This window comes from Poecilia reticulata, chromosome 23, assembly GCF_904066995.2.
Source record: "Poecilia reticulata chromosome 23, P_reticulata-male-v2, whole genome shotgun sequence".
NCBI classification, from domain to species: Eukaryota; Metazoa; Chordata; class Actinopteri; order Cyprinodontiformes; family Poeciliidae; genus Poecilia; species Poecilia reticulata.
The window spans coordinates 8,953,491-8,969,556 of record NC_088852.1 but is presented as its reverse complement, the minus strand read 5'-3'; the positions used below and the strand labels follow the sequence as shown (position 1 = coordinate 8,969,556).

General features: G+C 39.7%; 1 protein-coding gene and 1 long non-coding RNA gene across 32 annotated transcripts in view; one reads left to right on the top strand and one right to left on the bottom strand.

Moving 5' to 3' along the window:
- Positions 1–16,066, bottom strand: part of LOC103459269 (uncharacterized) — a 175,269-nt gene that overhangs the window by 44,164 nt on the left and 115,039 nt on the right. The gene's annotated exons all lie outside the window — the stretch shown is intronic.
- Positions 1–16,066, top strand: part of cacna1c (calcium channel, voltage-dependent, L type, alpha 1C subunit) — a 177,471-nt gene that overhangs the window by 47,715 nt on the left and 113,690 nt on the right. For all 24 annotated transcript variants that reach the window (XM_081604118.1, XM_081604131.1, XM_081604127.1 and 21 more), the window contains exons 2-3: positions 5,823–6,252; positions 12,610–12,715. In XM_081604118.1, coding sequence (XP_081460244.1) covers positions 5,823–6,252; positions 12,610–12,715 — 536 coding nt within the window. The remainder of the gene's footprint in view (positions 1–5,822; positions 6,253–12,609; positions 12,716–16,066) is intronic.

The following is a 16,066-nucleotide window of genomic DNA, read 5'->3' as shown; positions in this document are numbered from 1 at the left end:
GTGAAGCCAGGTTAGGGTAAGCAGGATGAACAAGTAGGACGGCACCCTATGAAGAGATGTACAGGAAGCAGGGAGGACGAATTATTTTCAAGTGAACGTAGTGGAAGCCATAGAAAAAGTGGTACAGTGCAAAAAGGAGGTCATCTTTTAAAGGAAACGATAATTTAGTTGGGCTGGCAAACGACTGCACTGTACTGGAAAAGAAGACCACCAGTGAAGCTCCCCCGACCCCCATTTCTCAAAACCCTTTCTTCTCATTATCGGAGCAGCTGTAAAATACACCAACACGCATTTGCAGGTGTGCCTCTCATGTTAATTAGCATGTGATTAGGTGTCATCGTCAGTTAATTGAATGATAATTACGTCTTCACTGTCCACCCAGACAGTCACGTCGGAGTGAACGCAGGGGCAGAAAGGCAGATGGAGGGACGGAGTTTGAACGGAGCAGACAGACGAATGTGAGCAACGAAGGGCACACAGAGGAGATGATGCAGGAGACTTATTTAGAGTGACTGGTCCTCCTCTTTGTAACGCTATCCGGTTGAGCCAATTGAAGAGGCAGGGCCACGTAAGGCTTTTAAAGCTCTTTGTTCCATTAATGCCGCAATTTGCAGAGGAACTGCATTGTTACTGGTGACAAATATTAGGCTGAACAATCGGTGGCATACTGATGGTGAAAATGACGTTTTGAGGCAGAGTGCTTAGAGCCGCGGCGATAGCATCTGTCTGTGGTCTTTATCATTAAGCAGATAAGAGCTCCACTGACTTTAGCTTGTATCGCAGCTCATTACAGCGCGCAGATCAGCTCTCACTGAAGTTCGGCTCAGTTAGGTTCACTTCTGGTTCAGCTACAGTGAATGCTGACAGTCTGCACAATCGGTGCGCTGATAAAAAGGAAGCAAAGTCTGACGAAACACTTTGAAGAATTGAAATCGAGGAAGTAGCCTCCACACGTTTAACTCAGCTATAGTATGAAAAATACCGACAATATTCATCGGACACTTTTCTCCTGCTAGGTTAAATGCTGGAAGTCAAATAAGGTAACGCTATGCAGATGCTGGGTGGGGAGTTTGGAAGGCTGTTTAGCTTTTGCCAATGGGTGTATGACGTTTACCCCGGGTTGAGTTAGTAGTCGTTAAAAAATGGCTTACAGTCCCGTAAAAGTTTACCCAAATAAACACAAAGTCAAAACACTTCCAGGGAAGCTGTTGTACTGTTATTTAGCACTTACTAGTCAACTTCAGTACAAGAAAACCTCAGAACCTTCAGACCACAGTGGCTATAAAACTGTTATTATCATTGCTCTGGGTTTTTGTTTTGTTTGTTGCAAGAAGAGAAGGTACAATACTAACTCAAGTCTTTGTCATTCTGAGTTTTGTTCTTTTCGGCTACAGGGCTTGTTTTTTGTTTCTTCAATAGAAATGTTTCTTCTGGTTTGGCCTAGTCTCAGATTTATTCACTGGTTTTAATATAACTGGTTTTCTCTCAAATACATGTTCCCTTGTTTGTTGAGCTGCTTTTTCTGCATTCTTGTGACAGACACACATGACGGCCATCAAATCACAACACATATTGGTAATGTGTATAATTTCATTTTAGTCTATACTTAATCCTTGGAGATATTTATATAAATATGTTGTTTTTCCTTTTTATATTTTCCATTATGTTTTTGGTACTACTTTTTTACTTAAAAAAAAAAGTTTTTATGCTTGAGCTTGTAAAGATGCGGTTACCAGAAATTTGTAGCAGATTTCCAAATTGACAAGTCTTTTAAAAGACTGTTTGAGGATGTCTTTTTTTTTCTTGACTGGATTATATTAAAATTTGAACTTCAATCTCACAGAGAACCCCCTGGAAAGAGCTAAAGATAAGGTGATGGAAGAGAGGCATTTGAACCTCAAAAGGGTTGGATATCAACACCGATAATAAACCATCAGAAAACCAGTAGAAACTCATCAGTCCAGTTTGTGCTTGGTGCGTTCACTGCTTGGAAAAAGGGCAAATGTTTGAGCTTCACGGCTGAAAATCATCCAATTTTTATTGGATAATTTCTCAGTGGTACTCCCTACATTTGTATGCAGTAAAATAGTTAAAATTAATATTTATTATACCAATTTTCTTCGTTTTACAAGCACATAATATCCTGCTTCCTTCATGTTTGGATATTAAGACATATTTTCTCAGGTATCCATGGCTTTATTTCTCCCAGTAGTTTATTAATGTCTTTATTCTGGATTTGTTGCTCCTATTTTGTTCTGTCTGTTCCTCAAGTATTGATCGCACTCCATCGCATTCTTTCTCCTTCTATCCTTTGAACCTCCGTTGCTCTTGATTGTCTTTTTAATAAAGACAGATCAATAAATCTTGAACAGCTATGTTTTCCAACACAACATAATTGCAGGAGAACTTAATCTAAGCGAGCGAAAACACACATGCGACTAAATGGAGACCCACGGACAAAGGGGGGACAGCATCACACTGTGCTCTGATTCTCACAGCTGACACACAAATACCTCACAAGCACATCGTCTCTCTGAGGTGAGCTTGCTGGGAGAGAGGTGAGCAGTGAGAGATAAACTGATCAGGCAGAAGTCAATATACTGGAAGTGATTATGTGACAGTGCGTGTTTGTGTAAAGGTGTGTTTGTCAGCGATAGCGAGCCGAGAGAGACGTTGGTGTTCAACAGCCGCCAGGAAGGAGACGTTAAGAGAAAGCAGTCAAAGGTGAAGAGAAAGAGGAACACAAGGAATAACCTGAGATTAGACATTTGTATTTTGTGAATTTATTAGTTGACATATGAAACAATAGCCCTGGCGGTCTTTAAAAAAAAAGAGAAAAGAAAGCGAAATATCGCACAAGTTAATTTGGTTTCACTACTTTATTGAAAACACACTTCTCTGTGTTTCCCATGCTTTCTTGTGTTGTTTTCTCAGTCCATTTAATTTAAATACACCTTCAAGGCACTGCAGCTTTAACACTGCAATCAAAGCCATAAGATGTATTTATTTAGCATTCCTCATAACGACTATTGCATCACACTTGCTGTTGTTTATTTCTGTTTCAGAGACAAAAGAAGAAACGCTGAGTAAACTGGTTTTACCAAGATTTTAAGTCAGAGATATAAAAAACAAAACAACAAAAAAACAGGATATTGATTAATTAAATGGTCAACATAAGGCAGATTTGACCGAACCATCTATACCTTTAGTCTAACTTATACAATTATCTTAAAACACAAAATTAACAGTCCATACCATTTTCTCCTTCTTATGAGTTCGTGTGAGAACCATTTAGCTGAAGTCAAAGTTCTCTTAGACCAGAGATGACCCACTGCTCCAACACAGCCGATATAAACGCCAGGATTATCTCATTTTAATCAAGTGTTTGAAACCAGGAGAATGTCTGAAACATGCAGAACTCCAGTGCTAAAGGACAAAAGTGGGATGCTACATTTACAGACTATGAACTATGTGACTGCTCACAAGATTCATCAGTGAACTGAGAGAAAATGGATTTTAACCCTTGTGTTTACAAATGGGGTCCAACCGACCCCACACCCGTAAAACTTGTCAATCATTTGCCACAGGCCTCTACGTTTGCCTGAGTCCTTGCACGCACAAGGGTTAAGTGTCCACTAATTGTACGCAAGTACAATTATGAAATCAGTAAGCTAATTAAGTCAATCAATTAGCCTGCATGTGGTTCAAGTAATAAAGTGAGACAAATATAAACAACCATTATAAAAGACAAAAAAAAAACAGAACTTTGTAGAAAACTGTCCTTTGGCATTCAGAGAAAATTTCATAAAGCAAATGCAGGGTAAGCTTTTATGTTAGTAGTATCTGCAGCTAAAATATGCAAATATGTAGCCTTGAAAATGACTTGATTATGGCACGTACTGAAGCGTATGAACCATTGTAGAATCCAGCCTTGGATGTTGATAGAAAAAAAAAAGGGGGGGATATAGCTGTCTTTAATCTGGCTAAGCATACTGAATGGTAATCCGCTCTGGCTCACTTCTTAGTCTTATTCCTCCTATTTCTATTCGCAAAAATGTTTAATCTGACAAAGATTACTGTTGCTCACTGCTCATGTCTTTCATTGTTTATCCCCCCACATGCGTTGATATCTGAAGTCGTGCTCTCTTTGTATTTCTCCCAGCCCGTCTTTAACTTTGTAAATACATGGAGACATGGTTAATGGGATTATTTTTTAAAGGAAAACCTAAGAAATGTAACTGTATATGCATAAACAGAAAAAGTCCGTCTCAAAAACTGATGGAGTAGAAATTATTTTTTCAACTTTGTCTATTGATGATATCCGTCAATATCAACAATAGGATGGCTTTACTTGAACAAAAAGACAAGATTTGGAAAGCTCAGAACTAAATCTGACAGAAAATAAGTTTAGTCACTCAAAGAAGGCTGTAAAACAAGAGTTTTCCAGTTAATCTGGTGGATATGGAGAGATTTTACAAGGTAGAGTGAATAGATATTCCTAAGTAAAGATGTAGAATGCTCCTACCAACGTTGAAGGGAATGTCGTTATCAAACCAAAAGATATTTTAACAAATTACTGGTTTAAAGATGTGCACACTTAAGTTATTGTAGCACCAGTGTATGTATTCATCACAAAAACATGGAATTTCAGCAGGTGGATTAAAATTTTAAGCACATGTAAGATGTAGTTATTTGTAATTTAAGGCTGACACAGGTACAAAAAAGATCATTTTAAAGATTTTTTTTTGAGCCAGTATTGTCTTGTTCTCTGGCGTGACCTATCTTTGAAGGACAGCAACAAAGTGATGGGAACTACAAACAAATAGAAGCTAAATGGTAAATCTCTGTTTACCAACAGGCTTTGTGTATCACAGGATGACAGTATGCCTTATTCAATCAAGAATATCAGCTTTTTTCTCTGGATGAAGGTTTGCTGTACCAAAAGGACAACGCTGTGTTTTTAGAAGCCTGCCTATCTGTTTTGATGTCTGGTAAATTGGCTGCCTGTTCTTTTAAAAGCAATATCCATCTAAGAGTATCAATAAGGGAAACAAAACTGAATTGACAAGAGATTATTTAAGTGCTGTGTTATATAAATAAATGCTGAAGTAAAGAAGAAACCAACTGGTTAATAGACTGTTTTGGCATTTACATCATATGCATTTCACTTTTTCTGTTTCTAGTGAGATTTCTGTATAAATGAAAATAAGGAGGATGTGATTGTTTTTTTGTTTTTTTCTGTGAAGCTAAGTGAAGAGCGCTGTGACCTTCTGACTTCCGGGTCACAGTAAACCTTTCGGATTATGAAGTCGAATTTGGGAGAGTATTGAGATGAGATCAAAATAAATTCTCCCATTTCAAAGCAGAGAAAGTGAGGAAATGTTCCTCTGTGTGTCTAAAACGATTGCTCCAAACCACAGGGATGGTAAAGCTGCCCCGCGTCGTGCTTTGTTTTATGTTTTTGTCTTTAAAGTTCAGCCTGATGAAAACTCGGAGCCCAGATGAATGGTGCTAAACACAGCATAATTAGCTCTGTTGTAGTTGCAGTACTCATGGGAGGACATGTGCATCTGGCCTGTTCTTCAAGGACATTAAAATATGCAGGATCCAGTAACAGCTGAGACACTTGCAGCATTCGAATTAACCTACCAAACCAGAAAATTAGGACACTATGTCAACTTTAAGAAGCCATGCGTAATCTCTTTAATCAATGCCGGTCGGTGCCAGCAGGCTACTGAGGGAAGTGATCTACTGATTTACTGATAATTAAGGTGCATGATTTGCTAACTTGATGTTTGTCTCTATTTTTCCTCCTGCTGTAGGCTCCGACTACTCTCCCCCTCCCCTCCCTCGGCCTCCTCCGGTTGGCTTGACGAACGAGCACAGAGGCGGCGGTAGCCATGGCGACCACAGCGGCGGGGGAGGAGGGGTCAACCGTGGGGTGGGTGTGGTTGGCCTTGCACCGGAGCACATTCCCACCCCGGGAGCAGCCCTGAGCTGGCAGGCGGCCATTGACGCCGCGCGGCAGGCGAAGATGATGGGCAATGCTGCGTCAGGCGGAGGGGCGGGGCTCGGGTCGGGCGGGGGCGGCCCCATTTCCACAGCCAGCTCCACGCAAAGGAAGAGACAACACTACGCTTCTAAACCCAAGAAACAAACCACAACGACAGCCACGAGGCCGCCGCGGGCCCTGCTTTGTCTCACACTCAAGAACCCCATCCGACGGGCGTGCATCAGCATCGTGGAGTGGAAGTATCCTTTAACCAAACATCAGCAACAGATTATTTTTAATCTCTGCTTTGAATGCAGGTTGTTTTTACGCAAGCTTTCAGAGAGGCATGGTTACCCCAAAACACTGGACTGTGTTGCTCTAGCACAACATGCATTTAAGTTTGTGGTTGTTCATGACAACAGTTGAAGCAGTTTAAGGTCAATGCTTGTGTGAGACGATGTGTAGTTTTGTTTTTTTCGGGCATCATCAAGTCCCACAGAAATCAGGAATAGGAACTAACCATTTTTTCTTAAGTCACCTAAATATACTTACAATTACAATTTACACAGGAAAGAGATGCTTGATTTACTTTTATCCACAGTTTTTTTCCCCCAGGCAGATACATTATGTTTGCACACTTTTGACAAATGTGAATAGATAGACAACACTCACAGACTGGGCCAGTTTCATGCTGCTGAAAATTTGAAAAGTGTTTTTTGAGGTGGATTGGTTGACCTACATGCCTGTTGCGTTATTTCTTGTTTTAAAGCACCTTAGAAAAAGGAACAGTTGGAAACCCCAGAGACTGTTTTATCTTTCACTACAGATGATAATGTTAATCTCTTCTTTAGGGGACTCCAAACAATCCACCCCATCTCATTTATTTCATAATAAGAGTGACGATCTTATTATCCGCCTTTCTTCGTTTCTGAACTTTTCTTTTTTTTTAATCACTTAATCACTCCTTTTATCTCATCTTATCATCCATCTTTCTCTGTCCACTCACATCCTATTTCTTTTCTTTTATTATTTTTTTTATTTTTTAAGCTCTAGATCACAATGGCCTGATCCAGCCTCGGGGTGATGAATAATAGGAGAGGGCCAAGGGAGGTGGAAACGATCAGTGTCACGATCGAAGTAATCAATACTGGGCGCGGGGTCACCATCAGCGTCGCCTCTGGAAAAGCGCAGCTACAAATCGACCTCGGAGGGACAGGAGGAGAGGAAAAGGAGGCGTCAGGGAAATGAGAAGGGCAGGGATGTGGGCAGGACGTGGATGTTGACAGGAGAGATAATGGAGTGGAGAAGCCGAGGAGGCCTGGGGGAGAGAGTGGGATGGAGGGTAAACAAGAAAAATTATATGGCAGGTGGAGGGCAAACAATCAGTGAAGGGAGGCAGGGAAGCAGTGTTATAACCAAGGGAAGCGAAGGGGGAAACTGGTAAATTGGCATTCGGAAAGATACATTTTAATTGTCTTTGCTGCATTAAGTAAATAATACATTACAGTGAACGTAACAAAATAGGAAAATAGGAGAACATTATGAGATAGATTTCCAGCACTTAATTTATGATTTTTTCTTCTTATGGCTCTCTCTCTTTCTCTCTCTCTCTTTCTCTCTTGCACAACAGGGGGGGGAATTATCTGTGGCAAGAAATGTGTTTATAATAAATGATTGCGTAATTATTTGTGACATTCTCGCAAAACAGAAAATATATCAAAGCGCAATAAAAACGTTGCTCTGTCCAATTTAGTCCTGCATAATGTTAGATGTTCTGAATCCTGTCTCACTACACCTTCGCAAATTAGACGTACATTTCTAAAAATAAAGTATCCTCCCATGGGATCAGTGATATATTTTTAAGTATGCTAATGTACTTCAGCACTATAAAACTGAACATATGGATTTTTTTTTCCCTCACCGGTCACCTTTTGCAACAGTGGATCTAAAAAATAAAAAATAAATAAATAAAGATTTTATGGAATAGAGAAGCAATAAACCCCGAGGGTCACTTGAGCAGTCAAACCCGATGAAATATCAAGTCTCTGGATCATTTACAACTCCCGGAATCATTTATTCGCGCATATCCAATGGCAGAGATGAAAGAAGACGACAGGAGAAGTGATGAAGACCGAAAGACGTGAAAGGAAAAAAGAGCGACACAGTCGTGCTGCGTTGAAATTCACCTGTACTAACCAACATGTTAGCCGTCATGTTTTGTCCTTATTATTATCGGCTGAAAAGTCGTCATATCGTACAGCAAAAGCTGTGTGCAGCCAGTCAAAGCCGATCATAACACACCAGTATGACGTGATGGAGCTGGTTAATGCTACCATTTACAATTTTCAATTTTCAGATCACCTAAAAATTTCCTCTGACGTCTCTTTTGTTAAGGGGCGTGTAAGAATTTAGCCTTTGCTTTTAAATCTAAAACGAAAACAAATATATATAGCTACATTTGCCATGCTTATATGAATCTTACATCCTGTATTCAAGATTTAGTTAAAGAGCGATAGCTGCAAACAAACAATCGGAAACACATAAAAATAACTTGGCTAATTATTAGAATCTAACTTCAAAATGTACAAAATCCCCAACAAACTGTAAAAAAGCCCACCAAAACCTAATTTAGGACTCCACAGGCCTTAGCTAGCATGTGAAGTGTTAAAGTTCACAACAGGCAAGGGAGCTATTTGCTGAGGCACATGATGTGCAGAGGTAACCAACTTTCTTCAGAGTCAATAGTTGCAGACCTCTAAACTTTGTGTGGCCTTCAGATTAGCGCAAACGGGACATGAAAAGTTTCATGAAATGGATTTTCATGACCGAGCCGCTGCAGCCAAGCCTTACATCACCAAGTCAACATAAGTGTTGGATCCAGTGGTGTAAAGGATGCCCCCCTCTGGAGTCTAGAGTAGTGGAGATGGGCTCTCTGGAGTGATGAGTCATGACTCTGTCTGGAAATCCACTGAATACGTCTGGGTTTGGCAGTTGCTTGGAGAACGGCAATTGCCCAACCGCACTGTGTCAAATGTAAAGTTTGGTCCAGAGAGGATTAAGGTGTGGGCCTGTTTTTCAGGAGTTGTGCATGGGGCCCCTTAGTTCCAGGGAAAGGAACCAAAACATTCTCAACAGTGTCCTGCTCTGAGCTTTGATTTCGGCGAAGAGGATTTCTCATTCAAAACGAGATCTGTGAAGACATGGATGAGCTGCTTTTGTGTGGAAGCAGAACCTCACTGGCACGCAAGAGAGTACTGACCTCACCCTGCTAGAAAACCTTTGGGATTACTAAAGAACAAGAGAAAAAAAAATCTGTGTCTGATCTCACATGTGTGCTATTGGAAGAATCATGAAACATTCCCATAAACGCACTCTTAAATTTCATAGAAAGCCCCTGCATGAAGTGGGCCAGCACCAAACTGAATGTCACTCAACTTCACATGTGTGAAGATAGACGAGCAAGCACTTTTGGCAGTATATTGCATTTATGTGTAAGTACATTTGAAAAAACAATTACTTACAAATATGTACAAGTCATTTACGCGCATTGCGTATGTAATGTGTGCACTAAAATATCATAAAATGTTGATAACATCGGTATATCTGAGTTTATTTATTGGGTTCTGGTGAGATAAGAGATTATCTGTGCTACTGAGAGAAGCACGAGGTGTTTATGGGAGCCACTTGCCATATCTGTGAAACAGCTTCTTGATGTTTGTGTCTGGATACAGTCCTACTGGGAAAGTATGTCTTGAGTATATACAGCTGGCTGCTTGAGATGCTTAGCATAATGTTTATGTTAAGTTCTGAAGAAGTATTAGAGAGGAAATATCATGTTGTATGGGCTTAACGGTGGAAAACACCAGAATTTTCATTTCAGATTTGCTACAGTAAGAAGCAGAAAAAACAGTATGACACACTCAGCCTCATGTCTTTTTTTTTCCACGCTGTTGAAGACACACTGCTGATTTCAGTCTTGCTACTTGATTTGATTCCTCGGTTAGGACTCTAATGTTTTGCTCTCAACACTACAGCAGCCAGAAGATTTATTATCATGTTGATGGAAGCAGACCTCCAGGGTTTTTTTTTAAAATTATGGGTCAGAGACCCAGAGTGAGTCACAGACTTGTGTTTCAGAGGATCTCAACATTTCTGAAGTTAGTTTGACTAGCCCTCGGTACAAGAGCGAGCGATTGACCTCAAATGTGTCTTGATCGTGTGGTTGAAAGTGATCAAAGGTCAGTTCTTAATCCAAATATAAACATTTAGAAAAACTTCTTTTTTTTTCTTCTTTTGTGACTGCAGAGCTGACCCTAAAACAACTGAAAGAAATCAAACACTATAGTTAATCTCTTTAAAAGACCACACTGTTTCTCCAATGACTAAATACATAAATAATTTGATTTTTTTAAGTACACTAATCTTCTGAAAAGACAAAGTTATTACAAACTCACAAAAAACAATGTTTAAAAAACCTGCGATAAGAGCATAAAGCACAATAATAAAAAAAAATTCACTACAAAACTAATGAAACTTGAACAAAAACTTGAAAAGTCAATGCAAAATCAATGACTTGTAGGGAGGACAGGTTATTTTAAATGAGTTTTTTTTTATATCACATTCTGAATCTACCTTAGCTTAGATGTCCAAAACTCTTATTAGAACCATACATGGCAATTGACATACTTTTAGGGAGCCATTACGCATGATTGCTAGGTTATTAAGAAATGTAGAGTTAGGTGTTGAAGGTTTTAGATCTGTCTTCTGAAATAAGTTTATTCTGCAAGTACTATTTATTCATAGACACTTTTGGGATCCCCACCTGGAACAACAGAAGTGGCTTTGGAGTGAGGCAAAAACAAAAGTACAGCCTGCTTAATCTATGGGTATACTTTCCTCTTGTAGTTGCAATAATCCACCTTGCCGTCGTAGGAACACATAAAAGAAATGGAAACTCTAAATCGTGTAGTTATTATTCTCTGGATTTAGCATTTAGGATGTTAATAAAAGAGGTTACCCTAATACCCTAATAAATGTACATAATGTGATCGGAGTTTTAAAGTCTAACCTTATGCTAATAATAATTGAAAATTTCCTCAGGATTTTTTTTTCTTTTTTGGTTTAAACCTTATCTGACCTCAAAGCTTGACTGTAGTCTGCTACTCACTTTAGAGGCCATCCAGAGTCTGGGCTAGTTCTAGGTGAGAGACAATAAAAACTGTTGTCTAGGTAGAACAGAGAGGAGGACAGAGCAGAAAGGGAGATAAAGACGGGGCAAAAACAGAACACAGGAGTTGACGCTGGTGGCAGTTTGTAGTTGTGTTGATGAAAACCAGACCTCCTCCATCTCTCGTTCACATTCTCTCCCTTTCTCTGTCTCCATCTCCTCACTCCCCACTCTCCCTTTCTCTCTGAGGCCTGAAATAATGAGGTCACTCCCCTCTCAAGGATCGCTCCAAATAAAAACCCTACGTCTCTCCTCTCATTCCATCGTGGCCTTTCCCTTTCTCTCTCTCTCTCTCTGTCCACATACTGCCTTCCACGCGACAGGCCTGCTCCTTGTCACACCCATATTAGGACATGCGTTGTCTCCGAGTTTTCCCCGCCCACACACTTCAAGAGATTCCAAAGTTACTCTAAGTGTCATATTGTTCACTAAAAGACAAGCTGAAGAGCTTTGATCTCCCTAAGCAGAGGAATGTTGCTTTCTTGGCTGTGTATGAAATACCTTTTCTTGTGTAAATGTGAAGTAGTTCTTTGGTGATTAACAAGAGCCATTTCTGTGAAAAAGATCTAAAACCCTGGAATCTTAAAAAAGATTCTAGGGTAAAGAATATCTCTAAGAAAAAAAAGGAATCAACTTTAATAAGTTAAAGTAAAAAGTTGGGTTTTCCACATCTCGACTTTGGACATTGTGGAGCTGTCATGGTTGATAGACCTCTTTAATGTTGCACTTAGGCCTGGGGCTGCACCTGCAGAGTAGCAGATCGGTGTGGCGGTCACAATCTTTAAAGAAAAGGGACTGAACACTGTGTTCCATCTATCAAAGGGAACATACTTCATGCTTCTCGGCCTCACAGAAAAATGGTGTGTCGAATGGGAAATGGTGAGAACGACCGTCAGCTCCTCTCAGTGTTGAGGGCACGGTCCTCAACCGAGGAAAAACGTAGACTGCCCCGTCTGTTTACTTTCAGCAAGGGACTTCAAGTGTCTTTGTGTCTTGCTGATGAAAAATGGTGGGGTGGAACATATAATCCAGGCACAAGCTCCGGTTTGTCGTGAAACAAGTTGTGCTGTATAAGGTCTGACCCCATCACTGACAAAATGGCTTCATCTGTCAGGTGGATGAATCTAGAATTATAGATGAAGGTGAGAAACTCTGAAGAGAGCAGTTGATCCACATTGATCAAATGGAGTCAGTCAAGGTGGTTCTTCTAACTGATGATGCCTGTTGGATACGAACCACCAAGCGGTTCATTTTCCCTCCTGTCCCTCGACTTCTACTGGGATTTTCAGAATAAGCTGGATAGATAGATGGATGGATGAATGGATCTATGTTTTGAATGCTTTGTAAACATTTTCTCTTGCACTTTACTTTCCCTTAACTCTCTACTCAGACCATTTGAGATCATCATCCTGATGACCATCTTTGCTAATTGTGTGGCCTTAGCCGTCTACATCCCCTTCCCCGAGGATGACTCGAATGCCACCAACTCCAACCTGGTAAGCAGCATATTACTGTGTCGGTTTTCTGAGCTGCTGCTAGCAGACGTTTGGTTTCACAGTTGCTGCCACTATTTGTTTTTCTTTGCTCTGTCTGCTGGGTTTACTTTGTCGCAACACATTTGACTTTGACTTGAGGGAGAATGATGATGCATCTTCTTTGTTTGTCTTGGGGATTTGCTCTATAGGACTTGTTCGTGACAAGCCAGACTCTCTATGGCATTTATGTTACCTGTCTTTATAATACAGTTATGCACAAAAAACGTTGTTAGAAGATGTAGAGAAACCATTGCATTTTGAAGAGAGCAAGAAAGGGAATCCCACCTGAATGACACTAGTTCAGAATTACAGAATTGTTTAGTCTTGATTGCTCATATTAGGGTGTGGAGGTAATTGGAGCGCTTCAGTTACACTGAACGTGAATTGCTTTTTGCTTGGATGAAAGAAGATCAGCAGTGAGCTCTTGTGCAGTGCTGATTTCACTTGCTTTAATTGTCTAATTAGATACAATTTATGAAAAGGGCTGAACAAGTACCTGTGCTGTATTACTAATTTAGAAGGAAGTTCTCACTAAATCATAAGATTCATCATTACAGACAGACAAATAGATAGATAGATAGAAACCTAAACTACTGGGTAAACTACTTGCCCAGCATGTTAAACTGGCATGTTTGTCACTTCAAATTACTACTAGCGTGTACATCTCTGCAGCATTTATACTTGTAGACAGACTATAATTCTTGCATCATATTTTTAGGACATCCGTACAAATAAACGAATTCCCCAGTTCTGACACTAGCTGCCAAACAAGCAGTTGCTTTATAAAAGCTGTGATTATGAACCTGACAGACAGCTGCTGGTTGTGCAGTTTGATGCAATGTGTTAGTGTAATAGACAGGTACGTAGGCTGTATTCATGGTGCTCATTTCCCATCCAGTCTGCGAATAGCCACCACTGACTAGTCAGTAATTTGTTAAATGATGTGTTGCTAGTAATGTCACAGTGACATCAAATATCTAAAATATATACATATTGTTGAGCCGTTGCTTTCTTTAAGACAAATCAGAACATTTTAGAACATTCACAAAAAAGCCAACTATTCACTGTGCCTTTTTCCTTTAACTTTTTTGTGTATCAAAAATAAGCTTCCTGCTGATTGTCTAGGCTTGTTACAGAAAGAAATTTACTTTCCACTAATATTTCAGTTACTTCGTTCTGATGCCAGGTTTTTTTTTAATTTTCATAACTTCTTAGTGAGGAAGGGCATTTTCAAAAACAATAGATTGATTTGTTTTTATTTTGTATTTCATCAGATATAGCTGAGGAAACTTTAGCTCAAATCATAAATTTGTCCCGAAGTATGGTATTTTCCAGGTTTTATCTTGCTTTTAGTTTGTTTATTTCTTTATTGTTTAGGTGGAGGACATTGCATCAAATCTTTATACATCGCTGTGTGGGATTCATGTTTTTGCCTCTGTAAAAAGTTGGACGTTTATCCCTCTGATTATATGAAACAACCATCACTCTGACTGTTTATGTCTTCGCTTCTTCTGAAAGGAGGATTATTTTGACACAGGTGCTCATTTTTAATCCGTCACGCCGCACTTTGCGACTTCATCCAAGTTGTCTACTATTGGATAAAGACGGTGCAGCCTGCACAGTATTACCAACAGCACAGTCATCGTTTTTATCTTGTTTGTATTTCACTAAATTAATAACCACACTCGCCCCTCTCCTGCTCTGTTTTGCAGTGTGAGAGCAGGTCTATGAGTCAGAGTAAATCAACCAAAGGACATTTCTCTATAATATCCATTAGATGGCATTTTAATTCAAACCGACAGAGCAAGGCAAGAAAAAAGCCCGACTTGTCCTATCGTTAAAAAAAGATGAATGCGCTAGGTTTGCTAAACTTCACTGGGACTTTAACTGGAACCATGTGCTTTGGGTCAGGTGAGACAAAGATCGAGGTTTCTGGCAATAAACACTCAGATGTAGCCGAAGCAAACCAAGGATGTGGTAGAAGATCTGTGACATTGTGGGTCCGTCTCGCTTCTGAAGGCCCTGGGAACCTCACTAGAACGCATGGCATCATGAACTCGTTTAGAATCTAAATCCTACAACAAATCTTTGAGGTAGGCAGAGAAGAGACAGTCAAAAAAATAAATAAGAGGATCCAAGACCCTGGAAAAAATAGACAATTTGTTCCACGAGTGTGCCAAATAGCGGGGGTTATTAATATGAATAATTATTGGCTAAAGTAATTAAAAACTTTCTACAAAGCCCTTTTTCTTTTAAAATATAACCTTATCTCATAACATTTGTTTTTGGTGGGTTATTAAATTTTTTTTTTTTACCTTAGACAAAGCATTTGAGCATTTAAGACTCCTTAAGTAGCATATACGGATCCCTACGTATAAGCCACTCACCGCCACCACAGCTGCGGCTAATTAGTTTTATAACCTTCACATATACAGGAAGCAATGTGAAGATAGATGGTGCAGAGGCTTAACTATGCGGTTGATCTAAGCATCTGTCTGGGTGCCGGTTTGGCAGACTGAGCCGGTTTCAGACAGGCGGCGTTTGAAATGGAGACGTTTTAAGCAGTGTCATCTAGTAACCTTTCCGGATTTGCACATCGTTAAGTTGCTGCAAAGTGTTTACAAGTTAAGAGACTTCAAGAAAACATTTGTTTGTTTTTGTTGATTTACAGGGGATTTTTTTATCATTCTCATTACATACATCTATAAAAACCGTGGGGTGCTTTTATTTGAGTCTATAGTAGCTGTTTTCGCAACACTAAAACCCAGTGACGGTCCAGGTACAAGTGCAGTAAAATGTGTTTTCTCCTTGTTCCGTTTTTGCTTTTTTTTTGGTCAAATTTAAACGCGCAAGACCAGCAGTAATAATGTGAGTAAGCAAAAAAAGCCGTTCTCGAATGATGTCTTCGATTATCACATTAAGAAGGACAGCTAAACTGGACGTGTGAAAATAAATTGGCCACTAAACTTCATAAATGGTTGTGCCACTCTTGGTGGCATCAAGCAGAGCTGGCAATGGGTTTTTTTTTTACTTTACACTGTTGATGGATTATTTTTGTTTGTTCAAAGTCTAATTTCCAAAAGCCATCTTCATTTTTTCTTCTTGTTGAATCATAAACACAGACTTCAACTGACTCAAGTGATGTCTGAAGTACTTGGGATGTTTTTTTTTTTCTGGACTCTTGTGAGCTCTGTTAAGCATTGCCAATAAAGGAGCTACCAAAGTTACTTGTTTTGGAGCAGCTTTGGTAGGTCAACCTCTCTGGGAAGTTCACCACTATTGCATGTTTTCTCCCTTTGTGGATTTGTGGAT